General features: G+C 37.9%; 1 protein-coding gene across 1 annotated transcript in view; it reads left to right on the top strand.

The window, feature by feature from the left end:
- The window catches only part of AXDND1 (axonemal dynein light chain domain containing 1), a 98249-nt gene that overhangs the window by 36460 nt on the left and 38398 nt on the right, over positions 1-23391 (top strand). The window contains exons 12-18 of the mRNA XM_028121530.2: positions 5139-5259; positions 6785-6886; positions 7964-8127; positions 9643-9715; positions 11944-12178; positions 16260-16461; positions 17274-17367. Coding sequence (XP_027977331.2) covers positions 5139-5259; positions 6785-6886; positions 7964-8127; positions 9643-9715; positions 11944-12178; positions 16260-16461; positions 17274-17367 — 991 coding nt within the window. The remainder of the gene's footprint in view (positions 1-5138; positions 5260-6784; positions 6887-7963; positions 8128-9642; positions 9716-11943; positions 12179-16259; positions 16462-17273; positions 17368-23391) is intronic.

Raw genomic sequence — 23391 nt, 5'->3', positions numbered from 1 at the left:
AGCTGCCTAACATTCCCAAACTGAATTCCTGTTCTTTTCCCCAAAACTACTCCTCCCACACTCATCTTATTTCAGTTAACGGCAACTGGGGCCAAAACTCTTGGAGTCCTTTTTTTTTTTTTTTATGTTAATTCTTAATCCCTTTCTTAATCCCTTTCTTTCTCTCACATCTCACCTTTCTCCGTGGCAGAGTCAGTCACCTTTCACTACATATGCCGAGTCCTCCCCACTTCTGTCCTGCCATCTGCATCTCTTGGCTGCGGTGTTGCGGTAACCTCGGAATCACCTTTTTACTTCTGCGTGTACACCGCGTAGGCTGTTGTCTACACACCAGCCAAGATTGTTGTCGAAAACCGACCTCTGGGCTCCGGAGCCAAAATACGACATGAAGACCGAGTTTGGGGATAAAGAGGAACAATAGTTTTATTATTTTGCCAAGCAAAGGAGGCCGGAGCAGGCTAATGCCTTCAAAACTGCAGACCTGCCCCGGGTAAAAGGCTGAGAGGTTTTATAGGAAAATGCAGGTTCTGGGCGGTTTCACTAGGAATCCGGTATGTGCTGCCAGCCATGTTCCTCATGTCTTCAAGGTGGTCTCGTGACTGGTGCTTGTGCCGGCCATGAGTCTGGTTACTAGGTATCAACATCTATACCAAGTTCCTGGAACAGAGGATCCCACCGAAGCACAAGTGATTGGGGGAGGGGGCTTCAAGAATGAGGAAGAGAAAAATTTGTTCAACTTAAGAGTCAAACCTTGCTGAAACATTGTATGTCCATCTTAATTTCCATCTGTCTTTACAGTTCTATGTGGTTTCAGTATGATCTATTAAAATTTGATTCCAGTAATGTCATTTCTCTGCTCAAAATTCTGTAGTAGCTCCCCATCTTAGAATAAAGGGCCGTGTTTTTAAAAAAATGGTTTGCAAGACTCATCCTACCAGGATTTCTCTGACTTCTACTTTCTTCAGACTTGCGGCCTTTGTGCTGTTCCTTGAACATACCAGACAGGCTCCCACTTGGGGCCTGGAATCCTCTTCCCCTTCTCCGCCCCCAGAGAGCTGCTAGCCTCCTCCCTCCTTCCTTTGGACCTTTGCTCATCCCCCTCCATTTAAAACACAATACATTTTGTGCTCTCAATCCCCTTTCCCTGATGATTTTTATCTATTGCACTACCACTACTTAGTATGTTTTACTTTTTTATTTGTTGATTATCTTGTAACTAAACTTTATAAGGGCAAAGTTTTGTTTTGTTTTGTTTTGAATAGTACCTGGCATATTGTAGGCACTAAACAGATATTTGTTGAATGAATTTATTAAAAATAAGTTAGAACTTCTTTTGTGCTAATGTCCATTATAAGAACATCTAAAGCCAGAGAGAAAGGGAAGGAAATGGAGAAGGTCTGAAGTAGGATGGGTTTTGTGTGTGTGTGTGTGTGTGATTAGAAATTTTTATTAATACTTTTTAAAATAATAACTGATTATTTATTGAAAATTAGGAAAATAGAAACAAGTAAGGAAAAAAAGAGCACCCATAATTCTTTCTCTCAGAGGTAAACACTATTAGTATTTTCATATATTTTTCTTTTATTGACTTCTATGTATTTTTTATATAAATGAGATCAAACCGAATATATAATTTTACCATTTGGGTTATCTCATGTTACAAACATGAAAAATTTTCCCATGTACCAAAATATTAACAACAACAAGATCTTTAATTAGTTGCAGAGCATTTTCATCATAGAGCTATATCATATATTTTATGTGACCAATCCCTTATTATGGAGCATGAGGTTATTTCTGAATTTTTTTCTTTTGCTATTATAAACAAGGATCATTAATTCTCTTTTTAAAATCACTGTCTGGGGTGCCTGGGTGGCTCAATCAGTTAAGTGTCCCACTCTTGATCTCAGCTTAGGTATTGATCTTGGGGTTGTGAGTTCAGGTCCTGCATTGGGCTCTATGATGGGTGTGGAGCCTACCTGAAAAAAAAAATAAGCGTCTAACTTTCAGGTAGTAATGTGCACAAATTGTAAGGGTATATAACTTGTTGAATTTTCATATGTGTATTCACCTATGTGACACCTCGGATGATTAATTTTTATTAGTTACTCTGGATAAGTGGAAGTCTCCAAAAAGAAGGCTTTCGAGAACTGACACTGGTGGCTCTTGGCTTTCACCAAAATTAGAAGAATTCTATGTCACCGGCCTTTAATTCTTTAAAAAAAAAAATATATATATATATATATATATATATATATATATATGTATATATATTTATTTATTTAAATACAATTATTTAACGTATAGTATATTATTAGTTTCAGAGATAGAGTTCAGTGATTCATCAGTTGTTTATAACAGCCAGTGCTCATTACATCACACGACCTCCTTAATGTCCATCACCCAGTTACCCTATCCCCACAAACACTCCCCTCCTGCAACCCTCAGTTTGTTTCCTATGATTTAGAGTCCCTTAAGGTTTGTCTCCCTCTCTGGTTTCATCTTGTTTTATTTTTCCCTTCCTTCCTCTATGCTTCTTTGTTTTGTTTCTCAAATTCCACATATGAGTGAAATCACAGGATAATTGTCTTTCTCTGATTGACTTATTTCGCTTAACATAATACCCTCTAGTTCCATCTATGTTGTTGCATATGGCAAGATTTCATTTTTTAATGGCTGCATAATATTCCATTGTATATATACATATATACCACATCTTTTTTATCTATTCATCTGTCAGTGGACATCTGGGCTCTTTCCACAGTTTGGCTATTGTGGACATTGCTGCTATAAACATTGGAATGCAGGTGCCCCTCCGGATCACTACATTTGTATCTTCGGGGTAAATACCCAGTAGTACAATTGCTGGGTCATAGGGTAGCTCTATTTTCAACTTTTTGAGGAACCTCCATACTGTTTTCCAGAGTGGCTGCACCAGCTTGCATTCCCACCAGCGGTGTAGGAGAGTTCCCCTTTCTCAGCATCCTCGCCAATGTTTGTGGTTTCCTGAATTGTTCATTTTAGCCATTCTAACTAGTGTGAGGTGGTATCTCATTGTGGTTTTGATTAGTATTTCCCTGATGCCGAGCAATGTTGGGCATTTTTTCATGTGTCTGTTGGCCATTTCGATGTCTTCTTTGGAGAAATTTCTGGTCATGTCTTCTGCCCATTTCTTGACTGGATTATTTGTTCTTTGGGTGTTGAGTTTGGTAAGTTCTTTATAGATTTCGGATACTAGCCCTTTATTTGATAAGACATTTGCAAATATTTTCTCCCATTCTGTCAGTTGGCTTGATTTTGTCAACTGTTTCCTTTGCTGTACAAAAGCTTTTTATCTTGATGAAGTACCAATAGTTCATTTTTGCCTTTGTTTCTCTTGCCTTTGGAGACACATCTAGCAAGAAGTTGCTGTGGCCAAGGTCACAGAGGTTGCTGCCTGTGTTCTCCTCAAGGATTTTGATGGATTCCTGTCTCACATTTAGGTCTTTCATCCATTTTGAGTCTATTTTTGTGTATGGTGTAAGGAAATGGTTCAGTTTCATTCTCCTGTATGTGGCTGTCCAGTTTTCCCAACACCATTTGTTGAAGAGACTGTCTTTTTCCCATTGGATAGTCTTTCCTGCTTTGTCAAAGATGAGTTGACCATAGAGTTGAGGGTCCATTTGTGGGCTCTCTATTCTGTTCCACTGATCTATGTGTCTGTTTTTGTGCCAGTACCATACTGTCTTGATGATTACAACTTTGTAATAGAGCTTGAAGTCCAGAATTGTGATGCAGCCAGCTTTGGTTTTCTTTTTCAACATTCCTTTGGCTATTCGGGGTCTTTTCTGGTTCCATACAAATTTTACGATTATTTGTTCCAGCTCTGTGAAAAAAACTTGATGGTATTTTTAATAGGGATTGCATTGAATGTATAGATTGCTCTGGGAAGCATAGACATTTTAACAATATTTGTTCTTGGGGCACCTGGGTGGCTCAGTTGGTTAAGTGTCTGCCTTCGGCTCAGGTCATGATCCCTGGGTCCTGGGATCGAGCCCCATGTCAGGCTCCCTGGTCAGCAGGGAGTCTGCTTTTCCCTCTGCCTCTCCCCACCCCCGCGTCCCCTGCTTATGCTTGTGTGCATGCTCTCTCTCTCTCTCAAATAAATAAATAAAATCTTAAAAAAAAAACCCACAATATTTGTTCTTCCAATCCATGAGCATGGAACGTTTTTCCATTTCTTTGTGTCTTTCTCAATTTCTTTCATGAGTATTCTATAGTTTTCTGAGTACAGATCCTTTGCCTCTTTGGTGAGGTTTATTCCTAGGTATCTTATGGTTTTTGGTGCAATTGTAAATGGGATCCACTCCTTAATTTTTCTTTCTTCTGTCTCATTTTTAGTGTATAGAAGTGCAACTGATTTCTGTGCATTGATTTTATATCCTGCCACTTTGCTGAATTCCTGTAATGGGCCTTTAATTCTTGTAGCAAAGTTAATATTCCTTGGGAGGAGGTGTTTCAAATGGCTTGTGAAATGCTACCCCTTTACAACTTCTTTGTTTGTATTCAATCTCAGAAGCACTTTTAATTCTAATTTAATTCTAAGCTTCAGTTTAAATTGGAAGGAAAAGGTATGTTCTGATAAACATGAAGAAAAGGTAGTTAAGAAAAAGGTACTTACTTGATTATACTTAATCTTTTAGTTGGTTGGTAGAGAATTTCTTTAAATCATATTAATTATATATAATTTAAAAGTATAGTGGCTCATAATTACTGGGCTTTGTGTCTTTAATAAAGAATCCTATTTTGTATTCAGATTTTTAAAATTAGATATACTGCTGTTATTCTATGGCAATACCATGTTGTGAAAATTCTAGTGAATAAACAATATGAAGAAAAGCATTTAGAGCAAGGAACAACATATTGAATTTTTTACTTTAAGACTTTTGTAAGATTTATAAATGAAATGTGACTATTTTTTCTTCTATTTCACTGGGTACCAGCAATTATGCCATAATTACTTTATGATGAATTTTAAAAGAACAAACTGCCTATCTTAGAACAAACTTGTTTTTAAATGTCCCGTATCATAACAATTATCTAATAAGTGTGACTTCTCAAAAACAAAGTCTGTATATACTTTTTAATTTTTCTTTTAGGATTGTAGAAGAATACCATGACTTATACACATTGCAAAGAGGAAGGATGGAGAGTGATATTAAACAGTTAATGGCAGAGAGAGATCTCTGGAGCTCAGCCACATATGAATTGGCCCTAAAGGTTGGCTCATCTGGAATCATAACTCAGACTTCTTTTTTGACTGAATAAAATTTTGTTTTACAATTTTCAGTAATCTAGACAAAAATTTTAAAAATGAGGATGTATATTTAATTTATGAATAATGTAGCTATTATGGGCCTTGAAAAAGGAAAGTTACATTTTTTTCTTTTGTTTCTTCTCTATTAAGTACTTCTCTATTGCCCAGTTAAGGGCTCTTTTTCTCACCAGAATCTATAAAGTATGAGCAAGAATTCTTTTTCTATTGTTTGTGAACGTGTTAAAACTTTCAACTTTAATTTATACTAATAATGAACTAGGAAAAATTGTTTGTATTTTTTCACACAGTGTAACCATATTAGGATTATATGACTTTGGTTCTATTACCTTGACATCTAAGATGACAAAAGAGTTAAAATATGGCAATCTGTGGGCCACTAATGTAATACTTTAGGGAAATATCATAGTCCCACAATATTCTATTGTTTTTGAAATGTTTGCTGGTTGGTTGCCTATTCTCTCACCTGGGACTTGGTGTTTATTAAGTATTAACAGCAAATTATGACCCTCAACAGATTCAAACTTCTGTCTCATTTTCCTCTGGAATAGTCAGATCTCATCTAGGATATAATGTTTCATCCTGATGCAGAATTTTAAAATGACATGTCAAGAGGAAACAATCATGACAGTAAATGTATATTTTTAGAGCTAGGCCTGTTCAGTCGGAATAAGAAGACAAGTGAGTTTCTTCACTCTAGAAGTATTTAAACAATAGAGAACTGAGCCCTTGTGGTTTCTGTGGAAGAATACCTTGAATTGGTGGAGGCTTTGTGTTAGCTCATCTCTAAAGGCCCTTCCAACAGGAAATGAATGACAGCTAGAATGTCACCTCCCTAACAAAGAGACTGTCTCTTTTGTTCATGGCAATATGCACAGTGTCTAGAACAGTCGTTCACTGAATGACTGTATAATTGATTTAATATACCAGTGGTTCTCAAAGTATGGTCCAAGGACCCCCTGGGGATACATGAGACCCTTTCATGAGGTGAAAACTAGTTTCACCTTTCCATATTAAGATGTTATTTGCCTTTTTTCACTCTCATTTGCACATGAGTGCATAAAAATACCATTTATGTTAATGTATAATGGATTTATTGTTATGTTTAAGTGAATTAACAAATACATATTTTAAATAATTTCAGTTTTAAGTTTCAATACAGTGACTATTGAATAGATTTAATGCATATAAATGAAAGTTCTTTGGAGTCTTCACTAATTTTTAAGAGTATAAAGGGATTTTGAGATCAGGTTGCTTGAGAACCTCTACTATATACTTCAGTTAGATTCCAATTTAGGAGGTTTAGAAAATATGAGTTTATGATTCAAATTAGCTCATGATTTAAACAAGAAATTGTGATTGAATTAATGATTCAATGAAAAATTAATATTTGAAATTGGTTAGGGTTTAATAAATCACAGGGGTTTATTAATGTCTTAGATTCCTCATTTTAGTACTTTCTTCAACTAGGTAATTGAAAAAAATGGAGTCATATTGGCTAAAAGACTTTACCTCAATGAAAAAGGTTGGAATAAATATGCTAAGCATTTCATCATACTGCTGTCAACCAAGGTAAAGCTCAATTTACTTATGTTATGAGAAAAGAGACTCTAGCCTTTGAGGGTTTAAGAAGGCTTTGCTAAGTTTATAAATTTTAAATATAGTTTTGTATTTGTGCTTTATTGTGAGTGGAATGAAAAATCTAAGGAAATGTGAATAAATGCTCTTCTTTATATTTGTCTTCTAGCCTAATTAAAGCAATTAAGCAATTTAAGTTAATAATACTGCAAATGTTATTTATAGACTTATTCTATTTGTTAGTATTTAAATTAAAAAAATGTAAGTAGCTATGTTCATTGAAATAGTGGTATTCTTGTTGCATTTTATGCAATTTTATGCAAAAATTCAATGAGCACACTTGGTTGAAAAGGAGAGAAGTGGCATTTAGTGTGTTTCTAGAGTCGTACCATTTACGCTAGTCATTTCTTACTTTTTTTTTAAAGATTTTATTTATTTATTTGTCAGAGAGTGCGAGCACAAGCCGGGGAGCAGCAGGCAGAGCAGGAGAGGGAGAAGCAGGCTCCCTGCTGAGCAAGGAGCCCGATGTGGGACTCGATCCCAGGACCCTGGGATCGTGACCTGAGCCGAAGGCAGACGCTTAATGGCTGAGCCACCCAGGCATCCCTCATTTCATTCGTATAGCAATTCTGTGAGAAATATATTAGGGTCTTTATTTTGTAGATAAGAAAAATTAATCCCAATAAATTAAATAACATCCTGTAAGGTTACATAGCCAATAATTGGCTAGGATTCACATTTGGTTTTGTTTGGCTTTGAAATTCCTGTTCTTTCCAATGTACCACACTACCTCCCATGAAAGTCCTGTGGGGAAATTGGGCTCATGTTGCAAAGGAAAAATATCTTGTCTCCAATATTTTATGTACCATGGAAAATTCACCAGCAAAGGAACTGTGTGGTGTTACTGACGATATTTTGAAAGAGGAATATCTTCTCAATTTTGATCCATTTTCTATGGACGTCTCTAGTATTACGATATTAATACGCTAATTAATATTATCAGTGTATGTTAATAAGTATTTGTTATGTGAATAAGTGAATGAGTGGTTTGATTCCATGCATATTATCTAGGACACTGCAGACCTTGCACTATTGCAGAAGTTGACACAGAAATGGCGAAGCTCAATGAATAGATTTAAAAAGGAAGTGGAACAAAATGAAGAGTCCACAAGGGAGAAATTACAAACTATTAAGGATGGTCTTATCACATGGCAGGAGTTCTTCAGAAATGATGGGTGGGTCTACAAGAATCTTGTTTTTGATTATACTGTGTCATGTCTGATAACTCAATCCAATTCTTTCTCTCGTTTTCTCTGCCTGTCTTTTCTCTTGTGGTGACTCTAACATTGATTTGGTCGGGCAACTAACAGCCCTTTCGAGGCTGCAGTCCTGCTAGGGGTTTGAGTGGTTTTGTGGTTTCTGGTGCTAACCATCTCTGTGGTCCATCCTGCTCCTTCTACCCATCTGCTGCTACCTCCATTCTGTTCAGTTGTTTTACTTTTCTCTCCTCTCCTCTTCTTTTTTCTTCTTCTTCTCTTCTCTCTTTTTAAAATCACGTCAACTTATGTCATTATTACTGGAGGCCCTGAATATCTAGATCCATCGCAGATTCTGTAACATAGTGCATATGCAGAGAAATAGAATCAATGGGTGGCCATTATAAGGTGATTGATTTGGATTGGATATTATACTTTGTAACAATTAGAGAAATCTGACAGTGGACAAGCTGCCTATAAAGTAGTTAAGTCAGGTGGGATGATTAAATCGCAGCCAAAGTTAGTGGGAATCTGGACTTTGAATGCAGGCTTGATTCAGTGATTTCAGTGATTTCTAAGTTTTTCAAATTACTTTAAGATGATTTGTCTGTTGAGGAAACATGTTTAGGTACCATTTCCATTTCAAATTGAGGACAATGGTTTCGGTTTTTCAGATCCTCTAAGGTTTCTGAGTTAGCAGAGTTGGAAGTTCTGGAAGCTGAAGCTGGTACATATCCAAGCTGTTGGCTGCTGCCATCCCTGTTTCTACTGTTTGTTGACTCTTGGCTGGGAGGGGAGCTCAGGTGGGGCAGGGGTTCTCATTTCTCTTTCTCTTCAGAACCTTTTATCAAGCGCTTTCTCCTTGTGAGACTTCAGAGATACTAAAGGAAAACTTTCTTTTTTTTTTTTTTTTAAGATTTTATTTATTTATTTAATTGACAGAGAGAAAGGGAACACAAGCAGGGGGAGTGGGAGAGGGAGAAGCAGGCTTCCCGCCAAGCAGGAAGCCCGATGTGGGGCTCGATCCCAGGACCCCGGGATCATGACCTGAGCCAAAGGCAGTTGCCCAACCAACTGAGTCACCCAGGCGGCCCTAAAGGAAACTTTCTTACCAAAAGTTGGGGCTCTTGACCTAAATGTTGAGTCTTAATTATTCATTAGGCTTCCCTTCTATTTACAAATTGTTTTGTCTGCTATATTCAACAGAATTACTCTTAAGATAATGAACTAATTTTGGATGGCAAAGACCCAGAGACCACCCTTTTAATACTCACATGGCCTCTGACCCTGTAACTTGATTGCTCAGGGCTGGTCGGAGCCTGAAATTGTATTTATATTTGCAAATTTAAAGATGAATGCGTATGAGGATGGAAGGCATGTTTGAAAATCATTCGGGAGAAACCTAATATTGTTCTATAGTATATAGTTTCGTGATTTTCTTTGTTTATACATTGTTCTGAGACCCTGCTCTTGCTCCTTTTCCCTTTCCAATAGAAAAGACATTTCATCTCCTAGTAAAGAAAATATATTCGAATCCGTCATTTCAGATTTCAAGCAGTGGCAAAAGGTAAGACGTTCTAATAAACCGTTTGGCAATCAAAATGCTGTTTGTAAGCTTGCCACTCGTCACCTACAACTGAGTCACACCTCATCCTTCCAGAATGCCATACTGCGTTTTATGAAAGACAAAGAAAACAGCAAGATTCCAGGGCTTTTAAAAACACACTTAAATATTTTATTTTCAGTTCTATTTTAGATTTTTGAGGCAAATAAAGTTAGGCTGCCAGAAAAAAACTGGGAAAAGATACTTGGGTGGCAGTGAGGGTAGTTCTGATTTTCTCCTCTAATCGTCAGATATGAGTGACATTTGTGCCTCTCCTGTCCCTGCCTTCTGTCTTAAGGACAACTTGGACTTTTAAAATTCATAACATCTCTTTAAAAACTTGTGGTACAGTATATACATAACATCACATTTACGGTCTTAGTCATTTTTCAGTGTACAGGTCAGGGGCATTAAGTACATTTACACTGTCGTGCCCCCACCACCACCATCCATGTCCAGAATTTTTTCATCTTCTTAAACTGAAACTCTACCCATGAAACAAGAACCCCCTCTATCCGCTCCTCCCCCAGCCCCCGGCAACCACCATTCTACTTCCTGTCTCTCTAAATTTGACTATGCTAGACATCATATGTCTGGAATCACAGTATTTGTCCCTTTGTGATGGGCTTATTTCCTTCAGCATAATGTCCTTAAGGCTCATCTGTTTCGTTGCCTGTGTCAGGATTTCCTTCCTTTCAAAGGCTGAAGAATATATCACTGTAGGTGTGTACTATACTTCGTTTATTAATAACATCTTCTTAAAAGAGTTTGAGCTTTGAAAATAGCTTTCATTAATCAAATTACTATAATGTCTTAGCAGTCTGACAAAGGAAGATATGTAAGATATTGAAATACCTCCAGGGGTGCCTGGGTGGCTCAGTCGTTAAGCGTCTGCCTTCAGCTCAGGTCATGGTCCCAGGGTCCTGGGATCACTGCTCAGCGGGAAGCCTGCTTCTCCCTCTCCCACTCCCCCTGCTTATATTCCCTCTCTCGCTGTGTCTCTCTCTTTCAAATAAATAAATAAATAAAATCTTTAAAAAAAAAAAAGAAATACCTCCAAAGCGAGTATCAGACTCACGGCCTGGTGAAGTCTCCTCCAGATCCCAAGAAGCTGTTTTCTTGTCTTTTGGAATGATGGGAGCAGAATATTCTCAGAATTGATGTTTGTTGTCGTGTTTATATATAGCAGGTTTAGTGACTCTACTGTTTATCTGGTAATTTTGACATGGCATAGGTAAGATTGAAAAAAAATCATGCTGCTTTATTTCGTAGGGATAATAATAATTCACATTCATTAAGCTCTTACGCTGTCAGGCTGAAGGTGCTTTCCACACAGTACGGTACTTACTCTTCACCGCAACCGCCGCCTGCAGGTTTTATGATCCCTGTCCCACAGATGCGAAAGGGAAGCTTAGAAATGTTAAGTCACTTGCCTAAGTTGTCTATAAATGGTAAGTGGTGGAGTCAGAATGAGTCCAGGTCTCTCCACCCCCAAAATCCTTGCCCTTAATTGCTCTGCTACATTGCTTCCCTGTACTGATTGCTCTTTTTGAAGCATGGGTGATTTGTTTGCATTATCTGAGTCACAAATATATAAATTGCACTTTTTTATAGGACTTGGACTCTGGGCTAGACAAATAAAACACAACCTATACATTCTAGCAACTTTCCCAGTCCAGTGGGGATCATGTAAACAGATATGTGATACCCTCACCAAAGCGGGTAGTAATTAAACATGCTCAGCTCTCTGGTCCTTATTTGCTTGTCATTCATTTTTACCCATATAGGATTTAATATAATTAATTTCATCTGGTAAAATATGGGTTATCTTACAGGGTATTATAATTAATTTAAATTCACTTTAATTTTTTTAAAGATTTTATTTATTTATTTGATAGAGAGCACAAGCAGGGGGAGTGGCAGGCAGAGGGAGTGGGAGAAGCGGGCTCCCCCAGGACCCTGGGATCATGGCCTGAGCCGAAGGCAGACACTTAACCAACTGAGCCACCCAGGTGCCCCCACTTTAATTTTGAAAATAAAATTATGTCACATGAAAAAAATTGTATGAACAAATAATAATAGGGCATATAACTCTAAAATAATTGGCAGTCATTGGGAAATAAGGATCTGGGTAGACTTTGATGAAATCATTAGTGAATAATCTAATTTCCTCACCCCCTTTCATTCTCTAGATGTTGAATGAAGATAAAGACAAGTATACTGGGGATTTTCTAGTGTCAAAATATGATTCTCTGAAGATTATTAAACATTTACAAGAAAACTGGACAGATGTTGGGTTTGGGATATTGAATCGCCATAAAAGTATGGAGGGGGAGATGCCACCAGAGCAAGAGCACATGAAGGAAATTGTGAAAACCATAGGAAGACTCTACAAAGAATTTGAGATAAGAATAAGTGGGGATAATGGTAAGAAAAAAAACAATGATATGTTGCTTGACATTATAAAGCATTTTAATGGTGACTATTATTTGTAATACAATTAATATTTAAAATCTAAATAATGTTACATATGGTTTTAAAAATCAAGCAAAATAAAGCATTGAGCACTGCTTTTTTTTTTAAAAAAAGAGAGAGAGAGCACAAGCAGGGGGAGTGGCAGGCAGAGGAAGAAGCAGGCTCCCCGCTGAGCAAGGAGCCCCATGTGGGGCTCAATCCCAGGACCTTAGGATCATGACCTGAGCTGAAGGCAGCCGCTTAACCAGCTGAACCACCCAGGCGTCCCTGAGCACTGCTTTTTTGAGATATAATTCGTATGCACTATAATTCCACGTTTAAAGTATATAATTTGATGATTATTAGTACATTCACAGATTTGTGCCACCATTACCACAGTCAATTTTAGAATATTTTCATCAAAATGAACCTCAAAAGAAACACTGTACCCATTAGCTATAGCCCTTTTGTCCTCCCATTCCGGACTTTCTGTTTCTGTAGATTTCTCTAGTCTGGACTTTCATATGAATGGAATTATGTAATATATGACGTTTTATGACTGACTTCTTTCACTTAGCATAACGTTTTAAAGGTTCACCTATGTTTTAGCATTTGTCAGTGCTCTATTAATCTTTATGACTGAATAATATTCCATTGTATGTGTATATTGCATTTTGTTTATCATTTCATCCATTGCTGACATTTGTGTTGCTTCCACTTTTTTTTTTTTATTTGAGAGAGAGAGAGAGAGAGAGAGCGTGCACTCGCATAAGCATAGGGAGGGGCAGAGGAGAGGGAGAAGCAGAGCAGGGAGCGTGACTTGGGGCTCAATCCCAGGACCCTGGGGTCATGACTTGCGCTGAAGGCAGATGCTTTTTTTTTTTTTTAAGATTTTATTTATTTATTTGTGAGTGAGAGAATGAGAGAGAGAGACAGAAAGAGAGCACGAGAGGGGGAAGGGTTAGAGGGAGAAGCCGACTTTCCACTGAGCAGGGAGCCCGATGTGGGACTTGATCCTGGGACTCCAGGATCATGACCCGAGCCAGAGGCAGACGCTTAACGACTGAGCCACCCGGGCACCCCAGGCCAGATCATTTTATTTTTATTTTTTAAAAGATATTTATTTATTTGACAGAGAGAGAGAGAGAGAGACACAGCAAGAGAGGGAACACAAGCAGGGGGGAATGGGAGAGGGAGAAGCAGGGAGCCCGATGCAGGGCTCGATCCCAGGACCCTGGATCATGAACTGAGCCAAAGGCAGACACTTAACGACTGAGCCACCCAGGTGCCCCAAGGCTGGATCATTTTAAATACCCACTCCCAGTGTATGAGGGCTCTGATTTTTCCACATCCTTGCCATCACTTGTTATCTGACTTTTGATTTTGATTCATGTTTTTCTGATGACTACTGATGTTGAGCATCTTTTTAAGGCTTACTAGCCATTTGTCTGTCTTCTTTGGAGAAATGTCTATTCAGATCCTTTGTCCATGTTTTAATTGGGGTTTTTGTCTTTCTGCTATTGAGTTGTTAGAGTTCTTTATATACTCTAGATACAAGTGTTTTTTCAGATATATGAACTGTAAATATTTTCTCTTAATCTGTGGGCTGTTTTTTCATTTTTTTGATGGTGTCCTTTGCAGTGCAAAATTTTAAATTTTGATGAAGTCCAATTTATCTAGTTTTTCTTTTTTTTTGTTTGTGCTTTCAGTGCCATGTCTTTGAATCCTTTGCCAAATTTAAAGTCATGAAGTTTACCCTTATGTGTTCATCTAAGAGTTTTGTAGTTTTTGCTCTTATATTATGGTATTTGACCATTTTGAGTTAATTTTTGTATATAGTGTGAGGTAAAGGCTTCTTTTGCATGTGGGTATCCAGTTATCCCACTACCATTTGTTAAAAAGACCATATTTTCCACATTTAGTGGTCTTTGACACTTTGTCAAAAATTAGTTGACCATAGATGTATGGGTTTATTTCTAGATTTTGAATTCTATTCCATTGATCTGGATGTCTGTCCTTGTGCCAATACCAACTGTCTTGATTACTGTTGCTTTGTAGTAGATTACTCCCTGTTTTCTTCTAGGAGTTTTATGGTTTCAGGTCTTACATTTATTCTTTAATCCATTTTGTATTTATTTTTGTGCATGGTGTAAGACAGTCCAATTTCATTCTTTTGCATGCAGCTGTCCAGTTTTCCCAGCACCATTTATCAAAGAGACTGTCTTTTCCCCATCATATATACTTGCCTCCTTTGTCATATATTAATTGACCATATAAGCGTGGGTGTACTTCTTGGCTTTCTGTTCTGCTCACAGTTAATTGTAAAGTCCATGCCTGATAATTTGGTACTATCTGGTTCTCCTATCAGTCTTTTTTTTTTATTGTCTGTATTTTGTCTTGACTCATAAGAGTCAATTCTTTTCATATTCTTGACTGTTTCTTGATGTTGAACATTGTGTGTGAGAAACTCTAGAGATAATTTGAGACTCTGGATGATACTATATTTCATGAGAATGATGACTTTACTCACTGCAACATGTGTTACTTAAGAATCCTTCCCATCTAGGTTGACTAGCTGGCTCAGTCAGTAGAGCATGTGACTCTTGATCTCTGGATCATGAGTTCAAGCCCATGTTGGGCATGGAGCCTACTTAAAATTAAAAAAAAAAAAGAATCCTTCCCAGTAAAGTGTTTAGGCACCCCTGGTTCATTGACTGGCACTGTTGTTCAATATAAAACTACTTCCATTGGGAAAACACAATCTTAATTATCTATAGCCTCAGTAATGTAGTTAGAGATAAGATGCTATACTTCCCCATGAGAATATATAGTGCGTAGAGAAAAAAATGAAGTAGTAAATGGTTTAAAATAAATGAGTAAGTCAAAATGATGAATGATAGTGAAATTAACAGATCAGTTTGAATACTCATAAGAGATCAAAGTTTACTGATGAAGGCAGTAAAATATTTTCATCAAGGACAAGAAAAAGTTTGCTTTTTAACTATTCCTCTTTATAAATCTCTAAGGTGGGAGCATTTCTTTTCTTTTTTTTAAAGGTTTTATTTATTTATTTATTTGAGAGAGAGAGAGGGAAAACACAGAGGGAGAGTGAAAGGGAGAGGGGAGAAGCAGGCTCCCCGCTGAGCAGAGAGCCTAATGTGGGACTGTATCCCAGGACCCTGGGATCATGACCTGAGCTGAAGGCAGATGCTTAACCGACTGGGCCACCCAGGCACCCTTAAGATGGGAGCATTGCATCTCTTATTTTGCAAATGAGATAAGACAAAGATATAGAGGGGGTAATTTGCCAATATTTTCACAGTGAATCGGTCAAAGATTGGGATCCAGACTCAATCCTTGTTCAGACCAAAACTATAAGTTTCATGAAAACCTGAACAATGACCTAAAAAAATGACTCAAATACTAGACTATTCTCATTTCTGTTATCAACTATCCTATAATCACAAAGAAGCTGTTTATCATCATTGTCTTCTTAACAGAATGACTAAGTGAATTAATGCCTATTATAGAAAACTGTAATTTGTAGTTTCTGAGTTTAATGTATTTGATTCTCAACTGAGAAGAAAAGAAACTTAAGGATATAAACTGTCTTCAAAGAAATAAATAGTCCAGGGTGCCTAGGTGGCTCAGTCGTTAAGCGTCTGCCTTTGGCTCAGGTCATGATCCCAGGGTCCTGGGATCGAGTCCCACATTGGGCTCCCCGCTCCGTGGGAAGCCTGCTTCTCCCTTTCCCACTCCCCCTGCTTGTGTTCCTGCTCTCACTATCTCTCTCTGTCAAATAAATAAAATCTTAAAAAAAAAAAAAAAAAGAAATAGTCCATCAGTCAGAACAGCACTGACTGCCCCGTGTTTATTCACTAAACATTTGTTTAAGAACTATTCTTTGTAAGAGTCTCTGCTAGGGCCTAAACTGTAGGATAATAAAAAGAAGAAAAGAAGATATGCCCCTATCCTGTAGTATTTTTGTAATTTATTATTGCAATGGTAGACTTACAAATACTTTTAAAAGCTAGTACTTTTCTCACTTTTCTAGGTATCTCTAAGATTATTCCAAGTTTGGTTAGTTCTCTAGAATTCTGTTCTTTCAAGTTGGCAAATGTCCTGGAGTTTCCTGAAATGCTTCATGAAGAATGGGAAGGAGTTAATGAAAAAGTTAATGAAATGAAATCTCAGTTGGATGCATCAATAAACATTATTGGTACCGTTCCTCAGTATATGGATGTGGATTCTGGCTCGTAAGTTCCCACAGCTTTCTGCTGGATGGAAGGGAATCCCCACTTCTCAGCTGCATTTTCCTAGTACCTAGCCTCAGCAACAGGCAACTGGGGTCACATAAGAAGCCTTGGAATTCCTGTGCCTCCCAGGAAGAAAGCCCTCTGACTGGGAGCTGGAGGGTGAGGGAGGGAGTTCTGTGTTCTTGTCTGCAGCAGTCTAGAGTGGAGTTTCTGCCTCACTGAGCTGACAGCGGAAAGAGGGGGGATAGTCTTGTTTTTAAATACCATAGGCTCTTGCCTTTCTTACTGAATTTTCATAGATTGTCTTGAAGACACGTTTTTTTCAGTTGCTCTTTGTCCTTGGGACGTTTCTAGAGGCTTTCAGTGTTTTGGTTTTGTTTTGTTTTTAAAAATAATTCTCACCAGCTTCACTGGGAGGGTGGATCAACTTTGCTCCTCACACTCTCATGTTGGAAATTGATCTCTTGAGAATTTTAAAATTCATTCTTCTCACTTCGTGTTCTCACTGCCTAGAAGTGAATGTAAAGGGTATGAGTGTGAGTTTTTACAATAGAGAGCTAGCACTGAAGGTAAGATCTACGTTTTTCAAAGTGCATCCGGCCAGTTGCTACTGGCCCAGGGTTAGGAAGGCTGTGATAGTAAGCCATCCTACCAGGTAATTCAGGGCTTTGATTTCCCTTTCCCTGAATTCTCAAATAGTTGTCAACACCTACATTTCCTAGGCCCCACCAAATAAAATCCTTTCTTTTAGCTGATAGACTTTTACACTCTAAGTATATCTTATATTTATTTTACTTGATTTTTTCCTTCAGGGTACTCCAAGCACAAATATTTAACATGATTCAACAATGGCTTTTGAAGATAAGCAATGAGATTAACAATGGTAACATTGAACTTCAGCGTCATGTATGTACTTGTAGGGGTTTGTGAAATTATATTTTGCCTTGGCTGGGAGTTTTCTTCAAGGAAAGACTAGGTCATGCCCATCCAGCTGAAGCAGGAGGTTAGGAGGGCAAAATGGGAACTTTTGTGATAAAATTACTCATGATTTGCAGGGATTTTTTTTTAAAAGATTTTATTTATTTATTTGACAATGAGAGAGAGCACAAGCAGGGGGAGTGGCAGGCGGAGGGAGAGGGAGAAGCAGCCTCCCCGCTGAGCAGGGAGCCCGATGTGGGACTTGATCCCAGGACCCCGGGATCATGACCTGAGCTGAGGGCAGTTGTTTAACCAACTGAGCCACCCAGGCGCCCTGCAGGGATTTTTTAAATGTAGTATGTTCCTGCATTTGGAATGAAGTTTCAGAGATGATCAAAAGTTTCGAGTTCTAATTATCATCTTTGCTCTTTACTCAGTATACTGATTTTTTCCCCCTTAATAGTATTACTCTGGAATGTGAACATTTTAAGGATTTATGTTGGTGCTCCTGCCTGGCTGAAGGATGACAGAAACATGATATTAGGAAGAAAGACAAGATGCCACAATATTATTAGTCTATAATTTTTAGAACAAATAGAATTGTTCCTCAATTCTGAAGAACTGAACCTGTGGACTTTTATTTTAAGATTTATTTATTTATTTTAGAGAGAGCGCACACACATGAACAGGGGGAGGGGCAGAGGGAGAGGGAGAGAGAATCTCAAGCAGACTCCCCGCTGAGCACAGAACCAGATGTGGGGATGGATCTCATAGCCCTGAGATCATGCCCTGAGCCAAACTCAAGAGCCGGACGGTCAACCAATTGACCTACCCAGGCGCCCCTGAACCTGTGGACTTTTTTTTTTTTTTTTTTAAATTTTATTTATTTATTTGAGAGAGAGAGAATGAGAGATAGCGAGCACGAGAGGGAGGAGGATCAGAGGGAGAAGCAGACTCCCTGCTGAGCAGGGAGCCCGATGTGGGACTCGATCCGGGGACTCCAGGATCATGACCTGAGCCGAAGGCAGTTGCTTAACCAACTGAGCCACCCAGGCGCCCAACCTGTGGACTTCTTAACCAGCACAACATGAAATAATAATTTCCAAAGGCATAGTTTACTACATTTACTCCTACTACCTAGTCTTAATTATAATCTAGATTTACACAGGAATCTCGTATTATAATTAAACTTAGTATACAAATATTTGATCTTATAAAATTGGTAAAATGAACTTAATTCACTTAAATATTGCTTAAATTAGGAATTTGAGGAGTGCCTGGGTGGCTCAGTTGGTTAAGCGGCTGCCTTCAGCTCAGGTCATGATCCCAGGGTCCTGGGATGGACCCCTGTGACTGGCTCCCTGCTTGGTGGGGAGTCCGCTTCTCCCTCTGCCTCCTACCCCCACTCATGCTCTCTCTCTCTCTCTCAAATAAATAAATAAAATCTTTTTTTAAAAAAAGGAATTTGAAAGGCAAAGACTGTGATGTTATATGGGAATTCTATTTACGAAGCATTACATTGTAGCACAGTCTATGAACATGTTGTAAACATAGACACCAAGAGTTGAGGAGCAAATATATTAAGACTGGAAGAATGAATCCAGGGGATCCCCAGACTTAAGAGAAATTTCTATAACTTGGAAGACAACCAAAATGAAGAAAATGGGTAGCATAGTATTGTCACATTATGAGACTCAATAAATACTTATTGAATGAAGTAAGGAAGAACATTCCAGCACTGTTGTCTTATGGTATTTTTACATTAACCCCTTCTTTGGTAAATACTCAGTTTACTGTTGGGTATTTATCTCCATGGAATCATTTACTCAATTTTTTTATATTATGGAATTCAGTCTTTATAACACAAGGTTATTTAGAAAGTAGCCATAATATACCTCTATTTTAACACTACATTATGATATTATAATTGAAGTGTGTAGGAAACTTGCAAGATTATAAATTCCTTGAGGAACTGTGTATATCTATATTAACTGCTATAACTATTTAAAAATGAAAAAGTTTGCCTTTTTTCCACCCACCATTCATTTTCCTTTCTGACTCATTTTCTTACCTTCAGTTTTGTTTTGTTTTTTTTTTTCTTTTTACATCGTAAGTCCATCTAGTCTGTGCTGCTTGACAAGCTAAAACACTGATCTTCAAACCCTTTTCACCATGTGTCTCTATCAGCAAAAAGATCTTTGTCATTCCTAACTTACATGTATAAAACACATATAAACAGTGAAACAGGATGAGGTAAACATTTTTTTCCTTGAATAGCTTTTTTTTAATTAATTTTACTTTATTATGTTATGTTAGTCACCATACATTACATCATTAGTTTTTGATGCAGTGTTCCATGATTCATTGTTTGCGTATAACGCCCAGTGCTCCACGCAGAACGTGCCCTCCTTAATACCCATCACCAGGCTAACCCATCCCCCCACCCCTCTCCCCTTTAGAACCCTCAGTTTGTTTCTCAGAGTCCATAGTCTCTCATGGTTCGTCTCCCCCTCTAATTCCCCCCCCTCATTTTTCCCTTGCTACTATCTTTTTGTTTTTTAACATATAATGTATTGTTTCAGAGGTACAGGTCTGTTATTCATCAGTTTTACACAATTCACAGCGCTCACCATAGCACATACCCTCCCCAATGTCCATCACCCAGCACCCCCCCATCCCTCCCACCCCCCACCACTCCAGCAACCCTCAGTTTGTTTCCTGAGATTAATTTTATGGTTTGTCTCCCTCTCTGGTTTCATCTTGTTTCATTTTTCCCTCTCTTCCCCTATGATCCTTTGTCTTGTTTTTTAAATTCCTCATATCAGTGAGATCATATGATACTTGTCTTTCTCTGATTGACTTATTTTGCTTAGCATAATACCCTCTGGTTTGATCCACGTCGTTGCAAATGGTAAGATTTCGTTTTTCTTGATGGCTGCATAATATTCCATTGTATATATATGCCACATCTTCTTTATCCATTCATCTGTCGATGGACATCTGGGCTCTTTCTATAGTTTGGCTATTGTGGACATTGCTGCTATAAACATAGGGGTGCACGTACCCCTTCGGATCCCTACATTTGTATCTTTGTGGTAAATACCCAGTAGTGCAATTGCTGGATCGTATGGTAGCTCTATTTCCAACTGTTTGAGGAACCTCCATACTGTTTTCCAGAGGGGTTGCACCAGCTTGCCTTCCCACCAACAGTGTAGGAGGGTTCCCCTTTCTCCACATCCCCGCCAACATCTGTCATTTCCTGACGTGTTAATTTTAGCCATTCTGACTGGTGTGAGGTGGTATCTCGTTGAGGTTTTGATTTGGACTTTTCTGATGCCGAGCGACGTTGAGCACTTTTTCATGTGTCTGTTGGCCGTTTGGATGTCTTCTTTGCAGAAATGTCTGTTCATGTCTTCTGCCCATTTCTTGATTGGATTATTTGTTCTTTGGGTGTTGAGTTTGATAAGTTCTTTATAGATTTTAGTTACTAGCCCTTTATCTGATAAAACATTTGCAAATATCGTCTCCCATTCTGTCAGTTGTCTTTTGATTTTGTTGACTGTTTCCTTTGCTGTGCAAAAGCTTTTTATCTTGATGAAGTCCCAATAGTTGATTTTTGCCCTTGCTTCCCTTGCCTTTGGCGATGTTTCTAGGAAGAAGCTGCGGCTGAGGTCGAAGAGGTTGCTGCCTGTGTTCTCCTCAAGGATTTTGATGGATTCCTGTGTCACATTTAGGTCTTTCATCCATTTTGAGTCTATTTTTGTGTTGAAGTAAACAACATTTAAGATAATTTTTAGTAATAGTTAAAAAACTGATGTGAGTGAACAGGCTTTATAATTTTTTATAATCACAAGTTAATACTTAATGATAAAGTCATTTGAAGGTCAGCTTCAGTACTTGCTTTTAAGGACTGTCATTCTGAAATGATAGCTCGCAAAGAAACATGAATCGAAATTGAAGAAGTGCCTTATTGACTGTATTTGTTAAATAATAAGACTCATCCTTTAATTCCATCAGTGTTATGCAAAGGTTTCTATTAAATTGACTAGTAAAATTTTCCCTCTACTCTAATGTCAGTCAGTTGTTCTTGCTGACATTAGACAATGGAGCACTAATACATTTTAACAAAAGATTCTCAGCCAGCTGAAACACTTTAATTGTAAGATTTTAGAACAATTAGAAACATTTCCAGATTTTCAAGTACATAAAATTGAAAGTTTTAGGGGCGCCTGGCTCAATTGGTTAAGCATCTGCCTTCGGCTCAGGTCATGATCCCAGGGTTCTGGGATTGAGCCCTGCATTGGGCTCCCTGCTCAGCGGGAAGCCTGCTTCTCCCTCTCCCACACCCCCTGCTTGTGTTCCCTCTCTTGCTGTGTCTCTCTCTGTCAAATAAATAAATAAAATCTTAAAAAAAAATAAATTTAAAAGTTTTAAAAAGGGAGCTATGTGTCATCAGCAGCAAAATCATACCAAGGTGGAAATTCTTCTTATCCATTTTCAAAATGACCTGCCCATAACATAAATTTCTCTTACTCATTATTAAAGTCACTTATATTTTGAAGGGACAAATTATTTATGATTAAAAATATCAGGGCGCCTGGGTGGCTCAGATGGTTAAGCGTCTGCCTTCGGCTCAGGTCATGATCTCAGAGTCCTGGGATTGAGTCCCGCATCGGGCTCCCTGCTCCTTGGGAGCCTGCTTCTCCCTCTGCCTCTCTCTCGCTCTCTCTGTGTCTCTCACGAATAAATAAATAAAAATCTTTAAAAAAAAAAAATCAGAAGGTAGCTAAGTAGCTACTTGTCATCCCTGACAAGATTAGTGAATTTGGAATAAGTCTTTTCATAAAAGAAAATCACTTAATTCATTAAAAATTCTCTTATGAATTTTGTATCAGGATCACAGTAAACCTCTGGTTTATTATAAAAGTTATCATACGTGCTCTCTAATTACAAAGAATGCTTTCACATCTTTGTGAAAGTAAAAGATATACTTTTGTGTTTAATTTGATTCTAATTTTAAATTCACATGAATTATTGCATGTCCTAGATTCTACCATTTAATCTCTTCAATATAACTCTGAAATGAAGATAACATGTTTCTGTTTGTTTATTAGGGACAGTTCAAGGATTGATTAATATTTTATGTAAGCACAAATTAGTTCTTTCAATGACAGTATAATCCAGGGCATTGGTATAGGAAAGAACAGTTAGGAATTTATTTACTTTGCGAAGCAACAGGGGCATAGCTTATGAATGTGGGGGGTACAAATCTTTTAACTTGTGAAATGAGATAGCAGTCTTTTTAAACCATTTCTCGGAAGAGTTGCCCTGTTCCTGATGTGTTAATTAAGGTGTAAAAATACACTCATGAACATTGCTTTAGGTTATTAGCAACCTTTCCTTCTGAGGTGGGGGGCTTGGGTTTTACTACCAGATGGGCTACCAAGTTTGATTTTTATTTGTCCCTCTAACAAACATCTATTAAGCACTTAATTCTCTGCCAAGTACTGTGTCTGTTTTTGAGGGATAAAATGATGACCTGTGTCTTAAAGTGATGCACAGGCTAATTGAGGTCACAGGTGTGCAAACCGTTATAATAGAGGTGTACAAAGTACCATAGAAACGTGGGAAAGGAGCAAATTAAAGCCAGTCAAAGTTAAAAAAACTTCTCAGAGTAGGTCATGTTTAAGCCTAGAGAAGAGGACTGAGGAACTTACCAACAGAGAAAGGGGATAGAGCATTTGAAGGGTATGGTGTGCTTAGATGTTTGCATTTCATAAAGTTTTCTGCATTTGATTTTTCAGTCCCAGCCTCCACAAATAGCATAATGCAGAGGTTCCCAAACATGACCGGTTCACACTGCCCTTTGTGCCTCGGTATTTTCATACTCCTAAACTAAAAGAAATACCTCAGAGTTCAGTTTATTAAGTAGCTAGGTTCAAACAACTTACTAAATATTTCTGTGCTAATAACTTAGTAACTGTTTGGAAAAGTAATACATGTTAAAACACT

This window comes from Eumetopias jubatus, unplaced genomic scaffold (genome assembly GCF_037043125.1).
Source record: "Eumetopias jubatus isolate StellerSeaLion01/CBP00866 unplaced genomic scaffold, mEumJub1_p1.0 scaffold_12, whole genome shotgun sequence".
NCBI classification, from domain to species: Eukaryota; Metazoa; Chordata; class Mammalia; order Carnivora; family Otariidae; genus Eumetopias; species Eumetopias jubatus.
This window is presented reverse-complemented; position numbering and strand designations above follow the sequence as displayed.